Source organism: Copadichromis virginalis, linkage group LG16, assembly GCF_057382275.1.
Source record: "Copadichromis virginalis isolate Kocher_CV1m ecotype Utaka linkage group LG16, C_Virginalis_male_GT1.1, whole genome shotgun sequence".
In the NCBI taxonomy this organism is placed as follows: Eukaryota; Metazoa; Chordata; class Actinopteri; order Cichliformes; family Cichlidae; genus Copadichromis; species Copadichromis virginalis.
Window position 1 is genome coordinate 2,959,017 of NC_140633.1, and position 21,181 is coordinate 2,980,197.

The 21,181-nt window shown below is 43.3% G+C and overlaps 2 protein-coding genes and 1 long non-coding RNA gene across 3 annotated transcripts in view; 2 read left to right on the forward strand and 1 right to left on the reverse strand.

The window, feature by feature from the left end:
• Positions 1-13,141, reverse strand: part of raph1a (Ras association (RalGDS/AF-6) and pleckstrin homology domains 1a) — a 79,022-nt gene extending 65,881 nt beyond the window's left edge. Inside the window, exon 1 of the mRNA XM_085434884.1 lies at positions 12,940-13,141. The gene's annotated coding sequence lies outside the window, so the exon portion shown is untranslated. The remainder of the gene's footprint in view (positions 1-12,939) is intronic.
• The window catches only part of LOC146690065 (uncharacterized), a 325,810-nt gene that overhangs the window by 154,275 nt on the left and 150,354 nt on the right, over positions 1-21,181 (forward strand). Inside the window, exon 2 of the mRNA XM_085434897.1 lies at positions 17,976-17,989. Within this exon, the coding sequence (XP_085291023.1) occupies positions 17,976-17,989 (14 nt within the window). The remainder of the gene's footprint in view (positions 1-17,975; positions 17,990-21,181) is intronic.
• Positions 15,232-16,299, forward strand: LOC146690072 (uncharacterized). Its single transcript, XR_014915759.1, has 2 exons — positions 15,232-15,466; positions 16,052-16,299. It is a non-coding gene; the product is annotated as an uncharacterized LOC146690072 (long non-coding RNA).

Sequence of the window (21,181 nt, forward strand, 5' to 3'; positions counted from 1 at the left end):
TTAAGTCTAGTGCCATTTCCTGTTTGTGCTAACGGTGCACAGCCCATCATGCTGTAAATGCATGTTACACAGTGGATACAAGCGTGGAATGGGAACAGCCAATCAAAACATAACTGTTTAGATCAGCTTTGACATCATTCGTCATCAAAACGCATACATTTACCCTCATTACATCCATCTAGAGCTGGGCGATATAAGATTTTTTCATATCACGATATGTTTTTTTCGTTTCAGGCGATAACGATATCTATCACGATATAAGCCAAATAACTACATTTGTAAGATTTAAATGTGCCGTTGCTCACAAGTAAAATGTGAAATAATCAGCAGCTTGTTTTTATTTAAATATTTATTTCCCATAATAAGTTCAACAGGGTAGATGTACTTAAGGAACATGAGACTTTTTCAGATAAATAAAGGCAAATATTGCAAACTACACAAAAGGCAGCCGCTAAAGCGTTTAAGTTTCAAAATAGAACAAACGAAACAGACTAAATTGTCAATTCCACTTAGAAACAAAATATTAATTCTAAAAATAAATCTTAGTTTGTTTTACAGAAGAACAGACAAAATTGACTAACTTTTGTCAATATCAAATAAACTGAGAACTAAAAGGAAATTCTCAATCTCTCCTTGTTGTATAGCTTAGCTTTTCAAACAGTTTTAACAGTTACTTTAGTCTGACAAAAGCCGAATGACGAATTAGCGCTTCCAGTCAGAGACTGAGGCTACGTCCACACGTACACGGGTATTTTTGAAAACGGAGATTTTCCGTTTTCGTTTTAAAAAAAAATCCCGTCCACACATAAAGGCAGAAATGAAGGAAAACGCTGCTATGAACATGCCAAAGCAGCAGGTGGCGCTAGATTCCTAACCGTGCAGAAATGTTGGCCAATCAGAAGTCTAGAAGCCTCGGTGGGAAAAAGTAAACAAAGCTGGGGCATAGAAGCAGAACAGAGCCGTATGTGTGGAGGGACAGTAACTGTGTGTGTATATGTAAGCATTTAAACACTGCAGAGAGTAGAATTAACAGTATTGTAGAAATTCATTTCACCGAAACAATAACGTGGCGCACAGTGTGACGTCAAAAAATGCGCAAACCTTTGACACTGCGTTTTCTCCGTTTTTCTAGTCCACACGTAAATGCAAAAACTGAGTTTTCAAAAATCTTCGTTTTCAGTGACCAAAAACGCCGTTTACGTGTGGACGAAAGGTGAAAACGCATAGAAAAAATTTTCAAAAATACCCGGGTACGTGTGGACGTAGCGCATGCACCAGTTTATTGTATTTCCAGACTTGCTTTCGGCACAATTTACAGTGCACGCTACTCTGTTTTTTGTCAGACTTGAAATAGCCGAAATACCTTCACACTACGGAACTTCTATGGCTCTTCCGTTCGACAATCTCTATGGCATTGGAACCATCATCTGTTTTCTCTTCGGTAACCTTCGGTCACGCTCGGTTGATTTTTCTAGTCGGCACACTCATTTCCTCCATTACCCGGGCGGTGCGGTGGCTGGCTGCTTCCCAAACAAATACACATGTGCGGCTTGGCACTTGTGCTGTACGTAACAAGTCACATGACGTGACGCTGCGGCTGTGATTGGTTCGGCTCTGCGCTACGTAATTTGGAATGGCTGTTCTTTTTTTTTTTTTTTTAAGAGGACAAGAGCGGCGAGGTCTATCGTGATAGTTAAATTTTTCTATCGAGAAAAAGTTATATCGCGATACATATCGTTATCGTTCTATCGCCCAGCTCTACATCCATCCATCCCATCCATCCATCGTCATCCGCTTTATCCGAGGCCGGGTCGCGGGGGCAGCAGCCTAAGCGAAGAGGCCCAGACCTCCCTCTCCCCAGCCACCTCCTCCAGCTTATCCGAGGGAACACCAAGGCGTTCCCAGGCCAGCCGAGAGATATAATCTCTCCAGCGTGTCCTGGGTCTGCCCCGGGGCCTCCTCCCGGTGGGACATGCCTGGAACACCTCACCCAGGAGGCGCCCAGGGGGCATCCTTGTCAGATGCCCGAACCACCTCAGCTGGCTCCTTTCGATGTGGAGCAGCAGCTGCTCTACTCTGAGCCCCTCCCGGATGGCCGAACTTCTCACCCTATCTCTAAGGGAGAGGCCAGCCACCCTTCGGAGGAAGCTCATTTCCGCCGCTTGTATCCGCGATCTCGTTCTTTCGGTCACTACCCACAGCTCGTGGCCATAGGTGAGGGTAGGGACGTAGATCGACCGGTAAATTGAGAGCTTTGCTTTTACACTCAGCTCCCTCTTCACCACGACGGACCGGTGCAGCATCCGCATTACTGCAGCTGCAGCCCCAATCCGTCTGTCGATCTCCGGCTCCCTTCTCCCATCACTCGCGAACAAGACCCTGAGATACTTGGACTCCTCCACTTGGGGCAGGAACTCATCCCCGACCCGGAGTGGGCACTCCACCCTTTTCCGGCTGAGAACCATGGCCTCAGATTTGGAGGTGCTGATCCTCATTCCCGCTGCTTCACACTCGGCTGCGAACCGTTCCAGTGCGAGCTGGAGGCCCTCACCCGATGAAGCCAACAGAACCACATCATCCGCAAAAATCAGAGATGGGATTCTGAGGCCACCAAAGCGAAAGCCCTCCGCCACTTGGCTGCGCCTAGAAATCCTGTCCATAAAAATTATGAACAGAACCGGAGACAAAGGGCAGCCCTGGCGGAGCCCATCACCCACCGGGAACGAGTCCGACTTATTGCCGGCAATGCGAACCAAGCTCTTACAATGGTTGTATAGGGATCGAATGGCCCGTAGCAATGGGCCAGACACCCCATACTCCCGCAACACCTCCCACAGGACACCCTGAGGGACACGGTCGAATGCCTTCTCCAAGTCCACAAAACACATGTAGACTGGTTGGGCAAACTCCCATGCACCCTCAAGTATCCTCGAGAGGATAAAGAGCTGGTCCAGTGTTCCGCGACCAGGACGAAAACCGCATTGTTCCTCCTGTATCCGAGGTTCAACTAACGGACGAACTCTCCTTTCCAGCACCCTGGCATAGACTTTCCCAGGGAGGCTGAGGAGTGTGATCCCCCTGTAGTTGGAACACACCCTCCGGTCCCCCTTCTTAAAGATGGGGACCACCACCCCGGTCTGCCAGTCCACAGGTACTGCCCCTGATCTCCACGCAACATTGCAGAGGCGTGTCAACCAGGACAGCCCTACAACGTCCAGAGCCTTCAGGAACTCGGGGCGGACCTCATCAACACCAGGGGCTCTGCCACCAAGGAGTTGTTTAACTGCCTCAGTGACCTCGCCCCCGGAAATTGGCGGGTCATTCCCCTCATCCCCAGACTCTGCTTCCTCCTCGGAAGACGTGTCAGTGGGATTAAGGAGGTCCTCGAAGTATTCCTTCCACCGCCTGACAATTTTCTCAGTCGACGTCAGCAGCGCTCCGCCAGCACTATACACAGTGCAGGTAGAGCACCGCTTTCCCCTCCTGAGACGCCTGACGGTTTGCCAGAATCTCTTCGAGGCAGTCCGAAAGTCTTTTTCCATGGCCTCTCCGAACTCCTCCCACACCCGAGTTTTTGCTTCAGCCACTGCCCGAGCCGCATTCCGCTTGGGCTGTCGATACCTGTCGGCTGCCTCCGGAGTCCCACAGGCTAACCAAGCCCGATAGGACTCCTTCTTCAGCCTGGTGGCTCCCTTCACCTCTGGTGTCCACCATTTGGTTCGGGGATTACCACCACGGCAGGCACCAACCACCTTGCGGCCGCAGCTCAATGCAGCAGCTTCGGCAATGGAGACGCTGAACATGGTCCATTCGGACTTAATGTCCCCAGTCTCCCTCGGAATGCTGTTGAAGCTCTGCCGGAGGTGTGCGTTGAAGATCTCGCGGACTGGGGCCTCTGCTAGACGTTCCCAGCACACCCTCACTACGCGTTTAGGTGCACCAGGTCTGTCCAGCGTCCTCCCCCGCCACCTGATCCAACTCACCACCAGGTGGTGATCAGTTGACAGCTCAGCCCCTCTCTTTACCCGAGTGTCCAGAACATATGGTCGCAGGTCTGGTGATACGATTACAAAATCGATCATCGACCTACGGCCCTCATTACATGTTAAATTATAATCTATGTACCACATCATTTTACAGTTATTATGTGTATTATAGTTTATTGTTGGGCAGTTGGTGAAGATGTAAAGCAGGTACGGTGCTGTGCAAAAGTCTTCCCACATTTCTTTCGATTTTTTAGGAAAATGGGAAAAAGGTGCAGTTACTGAAACATGTGCAGACATCCATGGAAATATCAAGTATGAAACAGTTGAGCTTGACAGTCAGTATTTGGTATGACCGCCTTCATTCGTCCATACAGCCTGAACTCTAAGGCAAGCTTTCCAGTTATTGCTTAAATAGTCTTGAGAAATATTTCTCTAAGCTTTTTGAAGGGCGCTCCAAAGCTCTTCTTTGGATGTCAGCTGCTTTTTGTTCTGTTAGATTGCAGAGGAGGCCAGACCATGAATGACACAGCTGCACTTTGGTTTTTCAACTAGGGCTGCCACAAACGACTATTTTGACAGTCGACTAATCAGATCATGTAAAACGTACGGCTTATTGCACCAGCGTGCATCTGCTCTTATACAACTATCAGCAGAGATGGGCAGTAACGCGTTAATCCGATTACTTTTTTCCAAGTAACGAGTAAAGTAAGGAATTACTATTGCAAAAAAGCTAATTGGATTACCGTTACTTTCCTGTAGGAACGCTGCGTTACTGCGTTACTAAAACCGTGATTTTTTTTGCAAGAATGTCTCATGACAGTGACATAAGCGAGTGCGACGTTCGTGACAACAGCTGTGTGCAGATCAACAATGGATCATATATCGAGTGCAGGAGAGAGTATGAGCGTGCAGCGTTTAAAGCGTGGAAGTACTGACCTTACTTTGAGTTTGATTCCATAAAAAGTGACAAAAACATTAGCGTCCGCTGTGCGTGGGAAGAAAACGTCTTTTTACAGCGAAAAACCCCTAAACTTCCAAGCAAGCACCGAGTGCGCTACGACGTAATGGGAAACTCACAGAGAAACTCGCGGATTCTTCCACTGACCGCGGCACACCTGCACCAGGGTAAACCTCCGCCTACCCCACTCCTGCTTTACAGGTGAAAATAGAGCAACAGGACCGCTGAGTCTTTGACTTTATTTATTTTCTGCTGTGTTTTACTTGCATCTGAAAGAGTGAGTGTAAACACAAAAAATATTTTATTTTATGTGCTGGAATAGGTTTAAATGTTAAACTAATTTCTTCCAGTCAGAGAATGTTGCATATAATTAAATGTTTGCTTGATGCATAAAGTTAAAAGATTAAAACTGATAAAACACGTTTTAAAAAGAGACTTTTCCATTTGATTACATTTTGTATGATGGATTATGTAGAAAAAGTAGAATTGGGCTGAAAGATCTACCCCTTTATCACCTATTCAGGTTGTAAATCGTGTTTTTAAAAACTAACTAAGTAACTAAGTAATTACTTTTGAAAATAAGTAATCAGTAAAGTAACGGGATTACGTTTTTGAGGAAGTAATCAGTAATTAGTTACTGATTACTTTTTTCAAGAAACTTCACCAACACTGACTATCATTAGCTTACAGCTTGAAGTGTTTCAGGTCTGTGCTAACTAAAAATAATCAAGATGATAGTTTGCAGATTGTTTTGGTGAAGTTTAATAAACTCAGCCGTCTGCTCCTTGCTATCTAAAATATAACAGGAGTATATTCTCCACCGTCTCACACTTCTGATAATCAGTTCTCTGCTTGACGTTTATTCAGCTGTGTAAAAACTATAACTTTAATCTCAGCCAAACCGATTTACTCAGGAACAAATACTGAAAAAAGCCAAACAACAACATTTTTAAGTTATCTAAGTGACTTATATATCATGCTTAACCTGAGTAGCCAAAGACCGCGGGGGGTTGAAAATGATGTGCAGGGAGTCCGCTGTTCTCGCTGTGCTCTAGTGAGCCTTGAACCCCACTATCGAGCTGGTCGGTAACAGACGTCTCCGAAAACGTCGGAGCGCTCTTGCAAATATGTGATGTCTTGATAAACCGAACAGATATTTGAAGTTTACACGGCTAAGGCCACATTTGGAGGAGTCTTCGAATTTGGACAGTCTGTCGTGTCGCTGTAACGTAATCGGCCTACAAATGCGGGCTCAGGAGGATGCAGTTCCTGAATTTGGACACAGCTACGATACCGGACACAGCTTCTTCTTCTTCGGGGTTTGACGGCAGCTGGACTCCTTGTACATGCAGTGCTGCCATCTTCTGTTTCAGTCCGTTATTACACTCTTAAATCCTACTACTTATTCCTGTATCTTTCGGGATCTTACAAAGCTTCAAACGACACATCGACTATTAAGTTAGTTGTCGACGATTTTGATAGTAATCATGGCAGCCCTATTTTCAACCCATGTATGTTTTACTGCATTGGCAGCATGTTTGAGATCATTGGACCTCATTTACTAACATCTGCTGCAGTTTGTACCGGACTGTTTTGTTCTGACCACCATGCGTATTTATTAGTCAATCTGATTCATTCGAACCGACAGTCTAACAGGATCTCCATACAGTTTACATACCATCTGCATTCTGCCCCACCCCCATTACTGTAGTGACGCTGGTGTAAAAGAGAGGCCAGCACCTCTAAACCTAACAGTAGAAATAAGTGTCTGAGGTTGTGGTCGTAAATTTTGAAGCCATCCTGATAACCTTCTCCCACCAAGGATGTGGAGATCCAACCTCTTTAGATCCAATTAAAATCAAGACACTTAAAAAGATGCTCTGGAACAGAGTTTAATACACTGAATCATATGAACAGCAGGAAAAATACATACAGACATTTAGCAAGAGAATTACATAGCAGAAAGCAAGCAAAGCAAAACCCCGGGGTGTACAGCCTTAAGCACAGACAGCAGAACAACACAGAGACGGACAGAGAGCATCAGCAGAGGGGAAACGAGTGCTGGGGGTGTCCTCTGGTCCCCTGATATATAGGGATCAGTATCCCCGCCCCCTGTTGCTGAGTAACTTTCCCACCCGTCCAAACACAGCTGCAGGGGTCAGGTACAGGCCAGGGTACGGGCAGCCCTGGCTGAGGGCCCTGCCCAAGGGGACACCCTCAGGTTAGCCCTTTGCTTTGCCTTCTGACAATAGGTCACAGCATGGTCAAAGGCCACACATTAATCCTAATTACTAATATATAATCTTATAACTACATAGGTTCTTAAAACACTTCAGTGTAGTTCAAAGTGTGTGTGTGTGTGTGTGTGTGTGTGTGTGTGTGTGTGTGTGTGTGTGTGTGTGTGATTATATCGTCGTATGATATTTTATCGTGATGTGTTCAGGATCTCTGTTACAATGTTACTGTTTTGGTAACATTGTAACACTCAAAGACGTTGAGTGTGTATTGGGGAAGGTTAGTTACCGGAGAACTCTCCCCTTACATTACCTGCCCTGTTACTGTAAAACCTTAATAAACCTCGGTGAAGCAAAATGTCTTGTGCTTAAGACTCTACATGAAAGTTAAAATATATCTGTTCAGTGCACATAGATATATAGTGTATATAGTTACAGGAGGAAGAGGTGCAGTTTTCCAAAGTGTCTCCATTGGAGCATTTTTCATGGATTCAACCACAGAAATGGGAACAAAATCAAGCTAATGACACAACTGCTAAGTCTGGTACATGTAAACACAACACTAACTCATCTCTCTCTAGTTAGGTGTTTTATGCTTGGATGATTCATGGGTACAAGGACTGGATTAAAAGGCAGAGTCTGTACTGCCTTGGTGAGCTGAAGTGGGTAAGGCAGCCAATGTCCCAAGAAGCCTGGCAGCTCAACACTGCTTTAAAAGACTACAGGAAATTCTGACTGGTTGGGAGCAAAATATTGAAGAGAGCCTCAACACTTTTGTGCAATGCAGTATAATTATCAGTAATATTTGATCAAAATATCTGGGAAATAAAGAACATCACCTTTTCTCCCCCCAGGTTGTACTTGTACCACACATGCGCAGGTTTTCACAGCTGCTTCATTAAGCTGGGCAGACACTGTGCGATTTTTTCACCGACATGTGGTGACACCCTCACGACGGTCGGGAGGATTGAAATCCTCCCGACCAAGCGATTGATGATCGGGAGCTGGTCGTGAGGTGTTAATCGCTTGTCGTTGCCCCACGTATACTACACGATGCACGATGAAGGGCAAACTCGGGCCGATCACCAAAAAGGTCGCACGACTCAAAAATCAGCTCAAAATGGGCCAAAAATTGCAGAGTGTGAGCCCAGCATTAAGTGCTTTATGCAACATGCTCCTTGCACCAAATCAGCAAAGCCTGTTCATGTTCTGGTTTGCCAAGAAAAGCAACCAGTATACTTATTAGCAGTGATGATTACTCAACAATATATTATTGTTTATAATGTTTATGCGCTTGGTAATTAGGTGAGTTTAACTGCAATGCAGGGCTCGCAAAATCGCTAGCCCGACGTCCCGGGGCTAGTGATTTTTCCAGTCGGGCTACCAAAATCTCTCTCTGCCCTGCCCGTCGGGCTATTGTAGGAAGGAAAAATATATGTCAATGCTTTTGCATTCTTTCGGAAATGTAGCTGGGTAATTATGTCATTGGCATCGGCGAGCCACTGTCAATATGTGACATATTGAAATCGTGTTTGAATTTGCGCTTGTTTTTTGCTTTCACTTTGCAATCGCGCGAACTGTGTATAGAGAGCGACAGTACTGATCTGTGAGTGATGATAATTTGTGCACCAATTCCTCTGACATCGTCTTATCAATCGTTAGCTCACTATGCAAACATGACAAGTGAAATCTCCCGCAGCTTAAACGTGAGAGGTTGATCGCGCAGAGAATCGCTGAGCGTTATGTGAGTGTGTGTAAAAGCAGCAGGATTTATATTTGACTACGATGACCTGGATGACTGAGAACCTTCACAGACAGATATATATTTTAGTTCTGCTGAGCCAAATAAGACAGGTCAGGGTGAAGAAGTGACAGCCAAAGAAAAGCTTACCACAAAACGGAAAAGTTGTGACAAATCAGACTATAAGGCAAAAAGAAAGTGCAGCTTCATGGTTTCATGGACAAAAGAATTTCTGTGGCTGCAACATGACGAGCTAAATAACCAGGGCTGCACATAAGTGGTCCGCAGGTGCGCATTCGCTGTCAAAATAAAAAACGCGCACAAGATAAGAAGTTGCAACGCGTGTTTGCATACATAAGATTTTCAGGAGGAGGACAGACATTTGTTTAGAACTCTTAAAGATGTCGAAGAAGCTCCTTTAAGCAATTACTGTGATGTTCCTCCACCTCCAAACAAATGTCAGAAGGAGTCCGAACCACAAAAGAAGCGCGTATTCTTGGAAAAGTGGTTGCAGGAGGTGAGCTGGCTTCAAACAAATGATGAACGCACAGATGTGGTGCAGAATGTGCCGTGAAAATCCCACTCTAGGACAAAAACAGTGCCTTTTATATGGACGCAAACGCGCGCTGCAACTTCTTATCTGGTGCGCGTCTTTTATTTTGACAGCGAATGCGCACATGCGGACCACTTATGTGCACCCGTGTAAATAACATAATGTTCTGCCGGCTGTGTTGTTGGTTTTCTCTCGATTTCTGAGTCGACAAGCGCCTTTGTTACTGGGACCAGTCATTTTAAGAAAGGCCCCATTAGAACCCATGAGAAATGCAAGAAATGCATTATTGCTCAGTCTGCAATATCTTTCCCAGAACAAACACCAATTGCAAATAACATACTAAAAATAAACCTGAAAAATCAGTTTAGAACAGCTACTATGTTGCAAAGAGTGAACGACCACTGGCACAATGTAGCAGTCTGTGCAAACTTCAAAAAGCAAACGGCCTCGATCTTGGTTCCACTTGTCTCTTACCCGTGACTTCAGTGGAAATTTCAAATTCTGATCTGACACAGACTGATTCAAGTCCTACACAGTTCTTACAAGTTCATAGAAATTTCTGTTCAATTAGAACCAAGTGTTTGAGTTGATGATTGTAATTTTTATACAATGTTGTAATTTGTGTTTCAACAATTTTTTGATGAATGTTTTGTTTCCTTTACAATATTATACTTTAATGTATAATATTGTAAAGGAAACAAAACATCAATAAAAAAATTGCTCTCTTTTTTATTCGGGCTACTTACATTTATTTTGGGCTACCAAAAACTGAAGAGTCCCTGCCCGAAGGGCTACCAGGGATTTTGAAATTTTGAGAGCCCTGCAATGGTTAGCCAAATGATTTTCACGATATTTAAACAATTTAAACATGTAATCCACACCTTGCCAGCAATAAGCAGCAACTCGTACTGCATCAATGCTAAAACCATCAAAAATGGTGTCACGCTGTTTAAAAAGGCGCCAGGCGACTAAATCAGCATGTTAGTGAGGGCACAGTGGACAGTGTAGTCCAGGGGCTGGTCACACATAGCTGGGGAAGCCTTGAGTGGAATTAGGGCATCTGAGATTTTTATACTCCAGTTCACTCTCAGCACCACCCGGAGACACGGGATCCTGCCCCACTTTGCCGCACGCGAGCGCGTTATCGAGGCGGGACTTCTCAAAACTGCCAGAACAATTAGACTGGAGCTCTGACGAGCCCAGTTCCAGACTTTTACGCCTTTACGAGTGGTTTTAAGAACGTTTGGTTGAAATGAGGCATCACACATTTGAATGAGAAACGTTTAAAGCTGTTAGTGTGGTGAAATCATTCTGAATACTTTATATATCATTTCCTGTCTTGTGTCACGAGTGGACGCGATTAACTCCTCAGTTAAAGAAGAGTTTGTGATCACAGTCTCATTCCCACAAAATCAGTTGTAAGTACAACTTCATGTTGCACTACATCAGTACACTTACATCAGGCTTCTGTGACTGAACACACTACACTGCTCCTACATCTTCAGTCACACATTGGTACAAAGTGTGTGCCACAGCCCTTCCTTTTACTACAATGGTGAGTGAATGAAGCTTAGATCTTGTAGCTGTGGAGAGACTTGTGTAAAAACGTGTGCAGCTGTAGCAACAGGTCCACGGAGACACGAGCAGGAAAAACAACATGAGTCTTGTATGGAGATGCTGGAGCATCTGACCAGCAAAAACCAACATGCTTCGACACGGACGCTCTGAAACGACAGGAGGAAGCCTGTCGAAGAACCTTAGAGACGAGCACGGCAAGTGAACGCGTCAGGATGTTCATACCTGAAATCTTCCCAGCAAAGCTCCTGGAACAATCTCCCATGTGGAGCTGCAGGTTTGCCCTTCTAGCTGTTTGCCTGTTCGGTCTGGTTTGCACTCAGGAGTTTAAGATTAACCGTAACCACGTTAATCAGAGAAACTGCTCCATATTCTGCTCTCTCTCATAGACTGTATATAAAAGACAGACATGAGTAACCATTGGATACTTCAAAAGGAAGATCTTTCGTCATTGCCATCTCACTACTTTTTGAAGTGGTCATGATAAACAGACTGGTTCTTATACAGCGCTTTCTACTCTACCTGAGCACTCACAGCACTTTATACAACACGCATTCAGCCATGCACACCAGCATGGAACATACAATTCAAATAGTAATACCAGCATGTGATAAAAAGTACTGATGATATTCTTCTTGGTTATAAAAAAAACAATCACAATAACTGTGGTTTGGCAGAAATATTGTGTAAGTGTCTGCATATTATATTAAAAAATAAGATAATTTTGTGTAATTTTAGCATTATTATTAACATGGCCTGTTGGGAGCTGTATCAAATCAGCGCCTGCTAAGCCACACCTCTAATGGCTGTAACACAACTAAACCACGCCCCTATATTTAGTGTCAATAATATGGCTGGCTGTGCAGGAAAGGCTTCCAAAAGGTCGGTTGTTGACATGTGAATCTGTGTGTTGTACAGTTGTGGGTTCAGCTAACCGCCCTGCTAGCATTTCCTAATACCACTGCACATCTCTACGGACTCAAAAACAAACAACACTGCACACACCGTAACCACCAACACTGAGGAGTGGAGTCACGTCATTTAAACACCTGACAGCTTACAGCAACACACATAAAAAATGGCTGACCACCACTTCTAACCCTGCTGGGTCCGTCAGTGTAGACGGACAGGAGTGTGAGCAGGAGGACAGACAAGAGAGGAAGTTAGACCCTGACGGTGCACGGGAGGAGGACAGACAGACAGATGGCAGGCCTGCATGTCTAATGATGCTGCGTTTGGAAGGACTTTTAAAGAAGCCTCGGGGCGAGCCTTCGTCTGCTTATTACACAAAACATCACGAAAATGGAAACTGATGCTCAAATCACATCAATGCGCGTAATATGTGGATGCGATTTAACAGGACAGCAGTGAGTTGTGAGGCAGCTGCGGGGGACACGCCCATATCTGTGTAATGCTATATGAAGGCCACGCCTAGCTCGCGTCAGCCCGGCATGCCTGGCCTCGGAGCTACGCCGATATTCCGCCTGGAAAGGCGATGCAAGCCGGCTGCTGTTCCCCGGCGACCCTGCGCATACAGGCCGGGAGTGTGTGCGCAGCAGGCCCCGGCGCAGTGTGACACTACGAGCAGCGAGCCCGTGTGTGCACATGCAGACACCCCAGTGCCTTTTTTCTGTCACCCCCCCCCCCCTCACATCCTTCTCCTTTCTTTGCACACATGCAGCTTCTAACGGAATTAATTAGCTCTTATTGCAGCGGATGTTAACGAATGGAAATCGTGATGCATTTGTCACAAAACGAAAAAGCTCCGGTGTTCCAGCAGCCAGGAGAAGCCGCTTTAGTGCTTGATCCACAAAGGTTACCGAGAGAGAGGGAAAGGGTGAATGCGGTGCGATGAAGATGCGTTTAGGTGAGCGAGGAATCGGGCTACTTACTGTGCGGATCCAGGGAGGAAAAACCGCAGCCAGCAGCGGGAGACGGGACCGAGGAGTCCGCCGGGAGCTTCTGCGGTGTCACGGTGGACACTTCGCCGGGATTCTTGCCGGTTTTCACCGACTGCCCTTTTCCCAGATAGCCCAGATTCCACTGATTTCCCTTGCTGCTACACTGAATCCCAACACCGCTGCTGATACTGGAGGCTGGCACTCGGAGCACTTCCGGCGTGACTTTCACAATAAAACTAGAAAGATGAGCCCTTATTATTATTATTATTATTATTATTATTATTATTATTATTTAATAACTGACAATAAATAATGATAACATATTTATGTCATATTTATGTGTTTACATTGTAATGATAACTTTGTGGTAGCGGGCTACTCTCTTGTATATTAATTGTAGCTCATTTGCCTTAGGAAAAAAAAAGCATTATTATTAGTACTGACATTTGAGAATGCCACTTCTCATGTTTATTTGGCTAGGCTACACAATATTAAACACTTTTAGGTTCTATTTTTTATTTATCTCAATTTAGATTGGATTTTTTTTTTTTTTTTTTTTGTCATTGTAGAAGTTAAACTGAGGGAAATAATCCAGTTCCAGACTCCACACAGACCAGTGTATATTACATAAAAAAAGGAAGTTTTTGTTTTTTCTCTGTATATCAAATTTTAGATTTAAGGATTGAGAATAAAGTGCATATAAGGACCATACAAATAGGAATTAAGCTTTTACTGTGAAGCCGAAAACGCCTCACTTCCGGTATTCTGCAGTTTGACTTGACGCTACACCGGATCCCAAAAAAACTTGTGGGAGCGCGTATCCTCACACTGCGCGTTCCCGGTGGCTCATTTCCTGTCCTGCCCAACCCTTAAATCAGCTTTAACCAATCGGTGCTGATGAGTTCATTCTATTCTATTCTCATGTCATCTGTTTGAAAAGTTTATAATATAATATAATATAATATAATATAATATAATATAATATAATATAATATAATATAATGGGCCAACATGTACCACGCACACACAAAATAGGCACCTGGTCCGATTTAAGAAGCTTTTTACATCCACGTGGTCAGACTTGGATACATCACTGTGTGCATGTGTGCACCAAGGCTGGACTGGGACAAAAAATCGGCCCGGGCATTTTGACTAGAGACCGGCCCACCAGGATAAAGATTGAAAATGTGACGTCATTCAGGGGTAAAACAGCAAAGGATTCTGGGAACTTGTGGCAAGAGGTACTAGCGCACGCAGGCTTTCAATTGAACTCAGTCACACAGCGATAATAAGAAACCCAAAAAATGTCAAGAAGCTGTTGTATTATTAACTGCAATAGCCGGTCGCATGACAGCCACGGGAAGCCGACGGGTAAAGAGATCGTTTTTTTTAATCGGATTACGTCGTTGAAGAGAAATTTTTTAAGCCATGTTTCCGAAGTAAGAGCCAACGGATGGTCTGGATATACCAAATATAACGTCTCAGAACACTCCAGCTCACAGGTTAGTCTGCTCCAAGCATTCCCACAAAGGTCAGAGTTTTGTAGTAGTTATTACATCATTTTTCTTAACATAATTGATGATATAGGTTACAAGCAAGTCTGGCGCTGAACAGAAATTGTCGCGCTATGCTCCTTTATTTATTGTGCATAAATAGTGAATTGTCCTGACACAATATTGTGTTTCGCTTCTGTTATTATGGTACACTGACAAAAACATATACTTTTATTCACAGGATAAAACAGTTGTTTTGTATCACTAATTGTCCAGTGCGATTACAGCATACAGTATTATTGTCACTGCTACATTTCTGTACCAGAAATTATTTCCACTACTAATTAATTACCATGAGCTCAAAGGTCCTATTAATAAACGGTTAACGAATGTGTATTTATGAAGACGATTTGTGAGACTGGTAAACTTATGATATGTACGATGGTCTTTACTTTCTACACGGTGCATTTCAAGGTCCTGCACCCATCCGTCGGTAAACTGTACCTGGGCTTGTTGCAGTGACCTGAAGTTACTAAACTTCATGAGTGTATGCACTCACTCCAAGAACCGTATAATTATAAATCTGAGCGTGGTGAAAGTTGGGCAGCACGCTAACGTCTTTTGTCCACTCTGTGTGCTCGTAAGGGTCTGACCCGTTCACTCCTTTGATTTTTTCCTCGTACACAGCAAATTCAAAAGTGTTAAATGTTTTGGTGTTAATAGTCTTCTTGCAAAAGTAGAGTTAATTTTGCTCTAAGCAGAGTCACATTCTTTTAATGTAACTCTGAGGTGTAAAATGATAGTAGTTAAAATCGAGTGTTAAAAATGAGTGTTTCTCTGTCAAATCTGGAGGTGTTACAATGGAAACATTAACTCTTGACCTCTTAACTCTGAACTCCTAGACGGGCTATGACACCAACAGAGTAAATTCACAGACTCCGCCCCCAGCACGGCTCCAATCGAAGCTGAAGTGAAGCCGTTTCAGAACATTTTGCTCTACATATTTGAGTTGTTTGCCCTGCTTGGTAAGTCATTTTTTCAAAGATTGTTTCAATTGTTATTATTAGCTTTTACTTCTGTGGCTCTTTGGAGTTGAGACAAAGCTGTGTGAAAGGCATTAGCCATGTTGCTCGCTGATAGCATAATATTCTGTTTTAGCTAGCTGAAAGGTATTGTTTGCGGGCAAATACCACAGCCTTGAAAAAAAGCTTGCATGTGAATTTTCAGTCAAACTTTTGGTCAAATACACCTAAAACAATGTCTAGAATGTGAAATGTTGGTATAATGGTGCTACTTGAAGCCTGAAAACGATCGCCCATAAAAAAAAAAAAAAAAACACGAGCAGTAGCAGGCGTCCTGACTGGATTCTACGTTAGCATAGATCCCTCCAGAGTTTTGTGCACACGGTTTAGGTAAAAATGAAAAAGGTTGAGGTTTTACATTTAGTTCAGTATTACCTGTTGCCTGTGTCTTTGTCTTTTGGGAAAATACTTTACACAAGTAATGGCTCAAAGAGGATTCCTTTTTTTTTTTTACTGTGCTGCAATTGTTTACTGGATTATTTGTGCCATTAATTAGTGTCAACTAATTTTTATTCAATCTCCGCACAGGATATGCTTGTGAAGATGGAATATGGGGGAGAGCAGAAGTGCGTTGAAGTTCCACAAAGGGATGAATGAAGGACATGCATATTGTATTGAAGAAATAAGTGATGAGATGCTGTTATTTGCATTTACCATGTCAGACCTTTTGATAAACAAAATTCTAATGAAAGTGAGAACATGTACACTGTTACATCTTTCAGAAAATGTTTTGAAATTGTGGTGCACAGTTCAGAATAAATGTTTTTCAAAAACCATTGCATCTTTTTAGTAAATGTTTATTTCCAAAAGAAATTTCTAGAAGTTCAGAACAGTAAAATTCCTGCTTTTTAGAATGAATTAGAAGATAACTCTTACGTAGTTAAACTAAAATACTCTTTGAGAGTTAATATATAAACTCTTAACACCAAGTGTTAAATTATCAACTTCAGACAGATTTGTTGTTTAACACTAAATCAGAGTTAACGTACCAACTCTCCAAAAGGAGTTAAATTAACACTCTCTGGTGTGGACCCATATAGACACTTTAATAGTGTTGAAATCAAATCCGACAGTGTTAATTTGGACATGCTGGATTTGCTGTGTATCTTTTCTTTGACTTTTCGTCGAGTCTGTCTTTGTACGGACCGGCATTGTTCTCCTTTTGTTTTGTACATTCCTATTTTGTGCGGCAAAGAAAAAACAAGAAGGTATTGGAACCAGAGAATGAACGTTTTGCGGTGCTGCAAATGCTTGCATTTGATGCGGTACTTGGATTGTTTTGCCACGAGTTCCCGGCATGCAATGCGCGAAAATCACGTGATTGCTAAACAAGGGGGAGGGTGCATCCGGCCTCCTCGGCTGTAATTGGTCCAGCCCAGAGTCGATCATGACCAATTGGCCAATCCAACACCTTTCATTATATATACCCTTCCTAAAAAATAAAAAAAAAATCCATCGGCCCATAAAAACAAAAAATCGCCAGCGGCCCACCGGGCAAATGCCCGGTATGCCCGATGGCCAGTCCATCTATGGTGTGCACACAGTGATGTATGCAGATCCACACAAGCTTCATATTTTAATTTACTAAAAGGAGACCCCGACAGGATCAAATAATAATAATACGTTATTTTCTGGTATGTCTGGTAGCTCATATTAACACAACCCAACAATTATTATTATTATTATTATTATTATTTTAAAGGGTCTAACACCTAGCACACTTTTAAAATCAATCATTATATGTACAAAAGAAAAAATATTATGCTTTCTTCAAAGCACGGTCTGCAGGAGGTACGTCAGTTAGCGGAAAACAATCATGGCTCTCTCCATAGGACAAATATGTAGAACTGAAATGAGTTTCCAGAGAGCTCCCTCTAGTGTCAGACTGTCAGACTGCGCTGACTCGTCATTCTGCGCAGCAAAATTCAAAGATCTGTGTGAAAGCAAAGAAAGGCCAGGAGTGCAGAGGGTGCTGTAACACCTGTATCACAGCGTTCAAACACACTCTACTCTTCCTTTTGACATTTCTCTGTCAATGTGTGACAGAAAGTTATTAGTTACTGTTTTTTCTGTTTGTACTGCCAAGCATCATCATCATAGTCAAACATGGTGCATTTTTCACAATGGACTATCTGCTGAGTCCCATCAGGAGCCAATATGAAAATATTACTAGTATTATTATTATTTTCTAGCTACCAGCTTGCTACAAAGAGCACAACATTCTCCATGTGTCAAATCATAGTTATGGTCCACGAGACGATGGGAGAGACTCGCACACCTGTCCCTTATGAACGCCCTCACACATGACTTGAACGTTAAATGGGCTGATTGCTTTTCTTTTCTCCCGGAGCGCACAGAGCACTTTATACAACAGGCCGCATGTTTTCCTGTGCTTAAGAGGATTCTTGCCCATTGATATTTGCATATTTGGCATGCAAACTGGAGCAGCCAGGGATCAACCCACCAGTCTTCCAGTCAGTGGATGACCCACTCTACCTCCTGAGCTTCAGCCAGGTCCAACCAGTGGACAGTGAAAATGTCCTCATTGCGCCTCACGAAGAAACCTGTGAACACAAAGTCACATCTGACTATTATCATCACTGCACCCAGATAAAGGTGCTGCCCAGCTGGTGAACATTAGAGCCGGTTGGACACGACTATGCTGTGATTTCGAGCTGGGTAAAAGATGCTAAATTAGCTTTTCTCTCTCTCTCTCTCTCTCTCTCTCACACACACACACACACACACACACACACACACACACACACACACACACACACAACCGAGTTTAACAATGTAGCAGCTGTATTTCATTTTCTTTGCACTCACAGAAAAAAACTTTGTCTAATCCCAAGAATCCACCTGTCAGTGTTACAATGATGGAATTAAACCATTTTAAATGGGAGACCTGCTGGCTTCAATAAGACAGTTGATTTTTTTTACAGCAGAACACTTGGGGCTGCTGCAGAGAGGAAGGAAGAGGAGGAGGTACAAGCTGCAGCTCTCAGCCACAGACTTGCATGCTGTGTTTGGCACTAACTAGCTGAAGAGAGCCATTGCTATAAATCTCTGATGGGGTTAACTTTTTTATTGTTGCTCAAACTTTAGAGCTCAACCCTGCACTTGTGGGGTGCAAAGAGACTGCATGCCAAATAAGAACACCAATTTTCCAAAGCCAAAGCCAACAAAGAGCCGCAGATTAGACAAACAGAGACGAGCAGGCAGTGGAACTTTAACCTGGTGGTGCGCTCAGCGGGAGCGGGACGTCCCCTGCTGGCTTCCTCTGTTGACTTATAATAGAAAGACAATGGAAAAAGCAATCAAAGATTTCCACCCACTTATTACATATATGTATATTTTTTAAATGTGCATTACGTATCTCAGTACTTTGACGAGCTTTCCAACTCACAGCCCACGCTGCTAATTTGAAATGTCGGGACATTTTATTTTCATCCCCTTGCACAAAGCTGTGAGCTCGTCACTGGAGGAACAAGGGAAGGTTAATGGCTGCACATGTACACACAGTGTGTGGTGTGTGTGTGTGTGTGTTCAACCCGTCTATGAAGATGCATATTTTAAATATCAACTCAACACATGAGATGGAAGCATAACCACATTATTAACCTTTCCACAGAGCAGACGTCTTCCTCCCCACACCTGCGGGTAGTGCTTGCTCATAGGGATCATCAACAAAGCACGTTGAAGCGACTCTTGCTGTAAACTGGCACCGTGTGAATTTATGTGGCTGAACTGAATCCACATTACTGAAACATTTATGTAAATTCTGAAAAACTGAATGTTTTAACATTGCGTGTTAATTCTTCACGAGGCAACTTTGTTACAACTTTGACATGCCCTGTATGTTAGTACATGTACTAACATACAGGGCAACTACTCACCAAATGAATTTCACTGTTGTGGATATAACGTCTTAACTGGTTCATTGTTAATTATAAACGGACTTATCCTTTACTTGTATTTATTAGAAATATTACAGGGAGTGCAGAATTATTAGGCAAGTTGTATTTTTGAGGAATAATTTTATTATTGAACAACAACCATGTTCTCAGTGAACCCAAAAAACTCGTTAATATCAAAGCTGAATGTTGTTGGAAGTAGTTTTTAGTTTGTTTTTAGTTTGAGCTATTTTAGGGGGATATCTGTGTGTGCAGGTGACTATTACTGTGCATAATTATTAGGCAACTTAACAAAAAACAAATATATACCCATTTCAATGATTTATTTGTACCAGTGAAACCAATATAACATCTCCACATTCACAAATATACATTTCTGACATTCAAAAACAAAACAAATCAGCGACCAATATAGCCACCTTTCTTTGCAAGGACACTCAAAAGCCTGCCATCCATGGATTCTGTCAGTGTTTTGATCTGTTCACCATCAACATTGCGTGCAGCAGCAACCACAGCCTCCCAGACACTGTTCAGAGAGGTGTACTGTTTTCCCTCCTTGTAAATCTCACATTTGATGATGGACCACAGGTTCTCAATGGGGTTCAGGTCAGGTGAACAAGGAGGCCATGTCATTAGTTTTTCTTCTTTTATACCCTTTCTTGCCAGCCACGCTGTGGAGTACTTGGACGCGTGTGATGGAGCATTGTCCTGCATGAAAATCATGTTTTTCTTGAAGGATGCAGACTTCTTCCTGTACCACTGCTTGAAGAAGGTGTCTTCCAGAAACTGGCAGTAGGACTGGGAGTTGAGCTTGACTCCATCCTCAACCCGAAAAGGCCCCACAAGCTCATCTTTGATGATACCAGCCCAAACCAGTACTCCACCTCCACCTTGCTGGCGTCTGAGTCGGACTGGAGCTCTCTGCCCTTTACCAATCCAGCCACGGGCCCATCCATCTGGCCCATCAAGACTCACTCTCATTTCATCAGTCCATAAAACCTTAGAAAAACCAGTCTTGAGATATTTCTTGGCCCAGTCTTGACGTTTCAGCTTGTGTGTCTTGTTCAGTGGTGGTCGTCTTTCAGCCTTTCTTACCTTGGCCATGTCTCTGAGTATTGCACACCTTGTGCTTTTGGGCACTCCAGTGATGTTGCAGCTCTGAAATATGGCCAAACTGGTGGCAAGTGGCATCTTGGCAGCTGCACGCTTGACTTTTCTCAGTTCATGGGCAGTTATTTTGCGCCTTGGTTTTTCCACACGCTTCTTGCGACCCTGTTGACTATTTTGAATGAAACGCTTGATTGGTCGATGATCACGCTTCAGAAGCTTTGCAATTTTGAGACTGCTGCATCCCTCTGCAAGATATCTCACTATTTTTTACTTTTCTGAGCCTGTCAAGTCCTTCTTTTGACCCATTTTGCCAAAGGAAAGGACGTTGCCTAATAATTATGTACACCTGATATAGGGTGTTGATGTCATTAGACCACACCCCTTCTCATTACAGAGATGCACATCACCTAATATGCTTAATTGGTAGTATCTATCTATCTATCTATCTATCTATCTATCTATCTATCTATCTATCTATCTATCTATCTATCTATCTATCTATCTATCTACCTTTTTAATTAATTAATTAATTAATACAGAAAGTGAGAGAGAGATAGGTTCATATGGGCCCCCCTTTTCATTTGTGTCAGTTTCTTTCATTGAAGCTGGTTTTCAAAACCCACAGATTTGG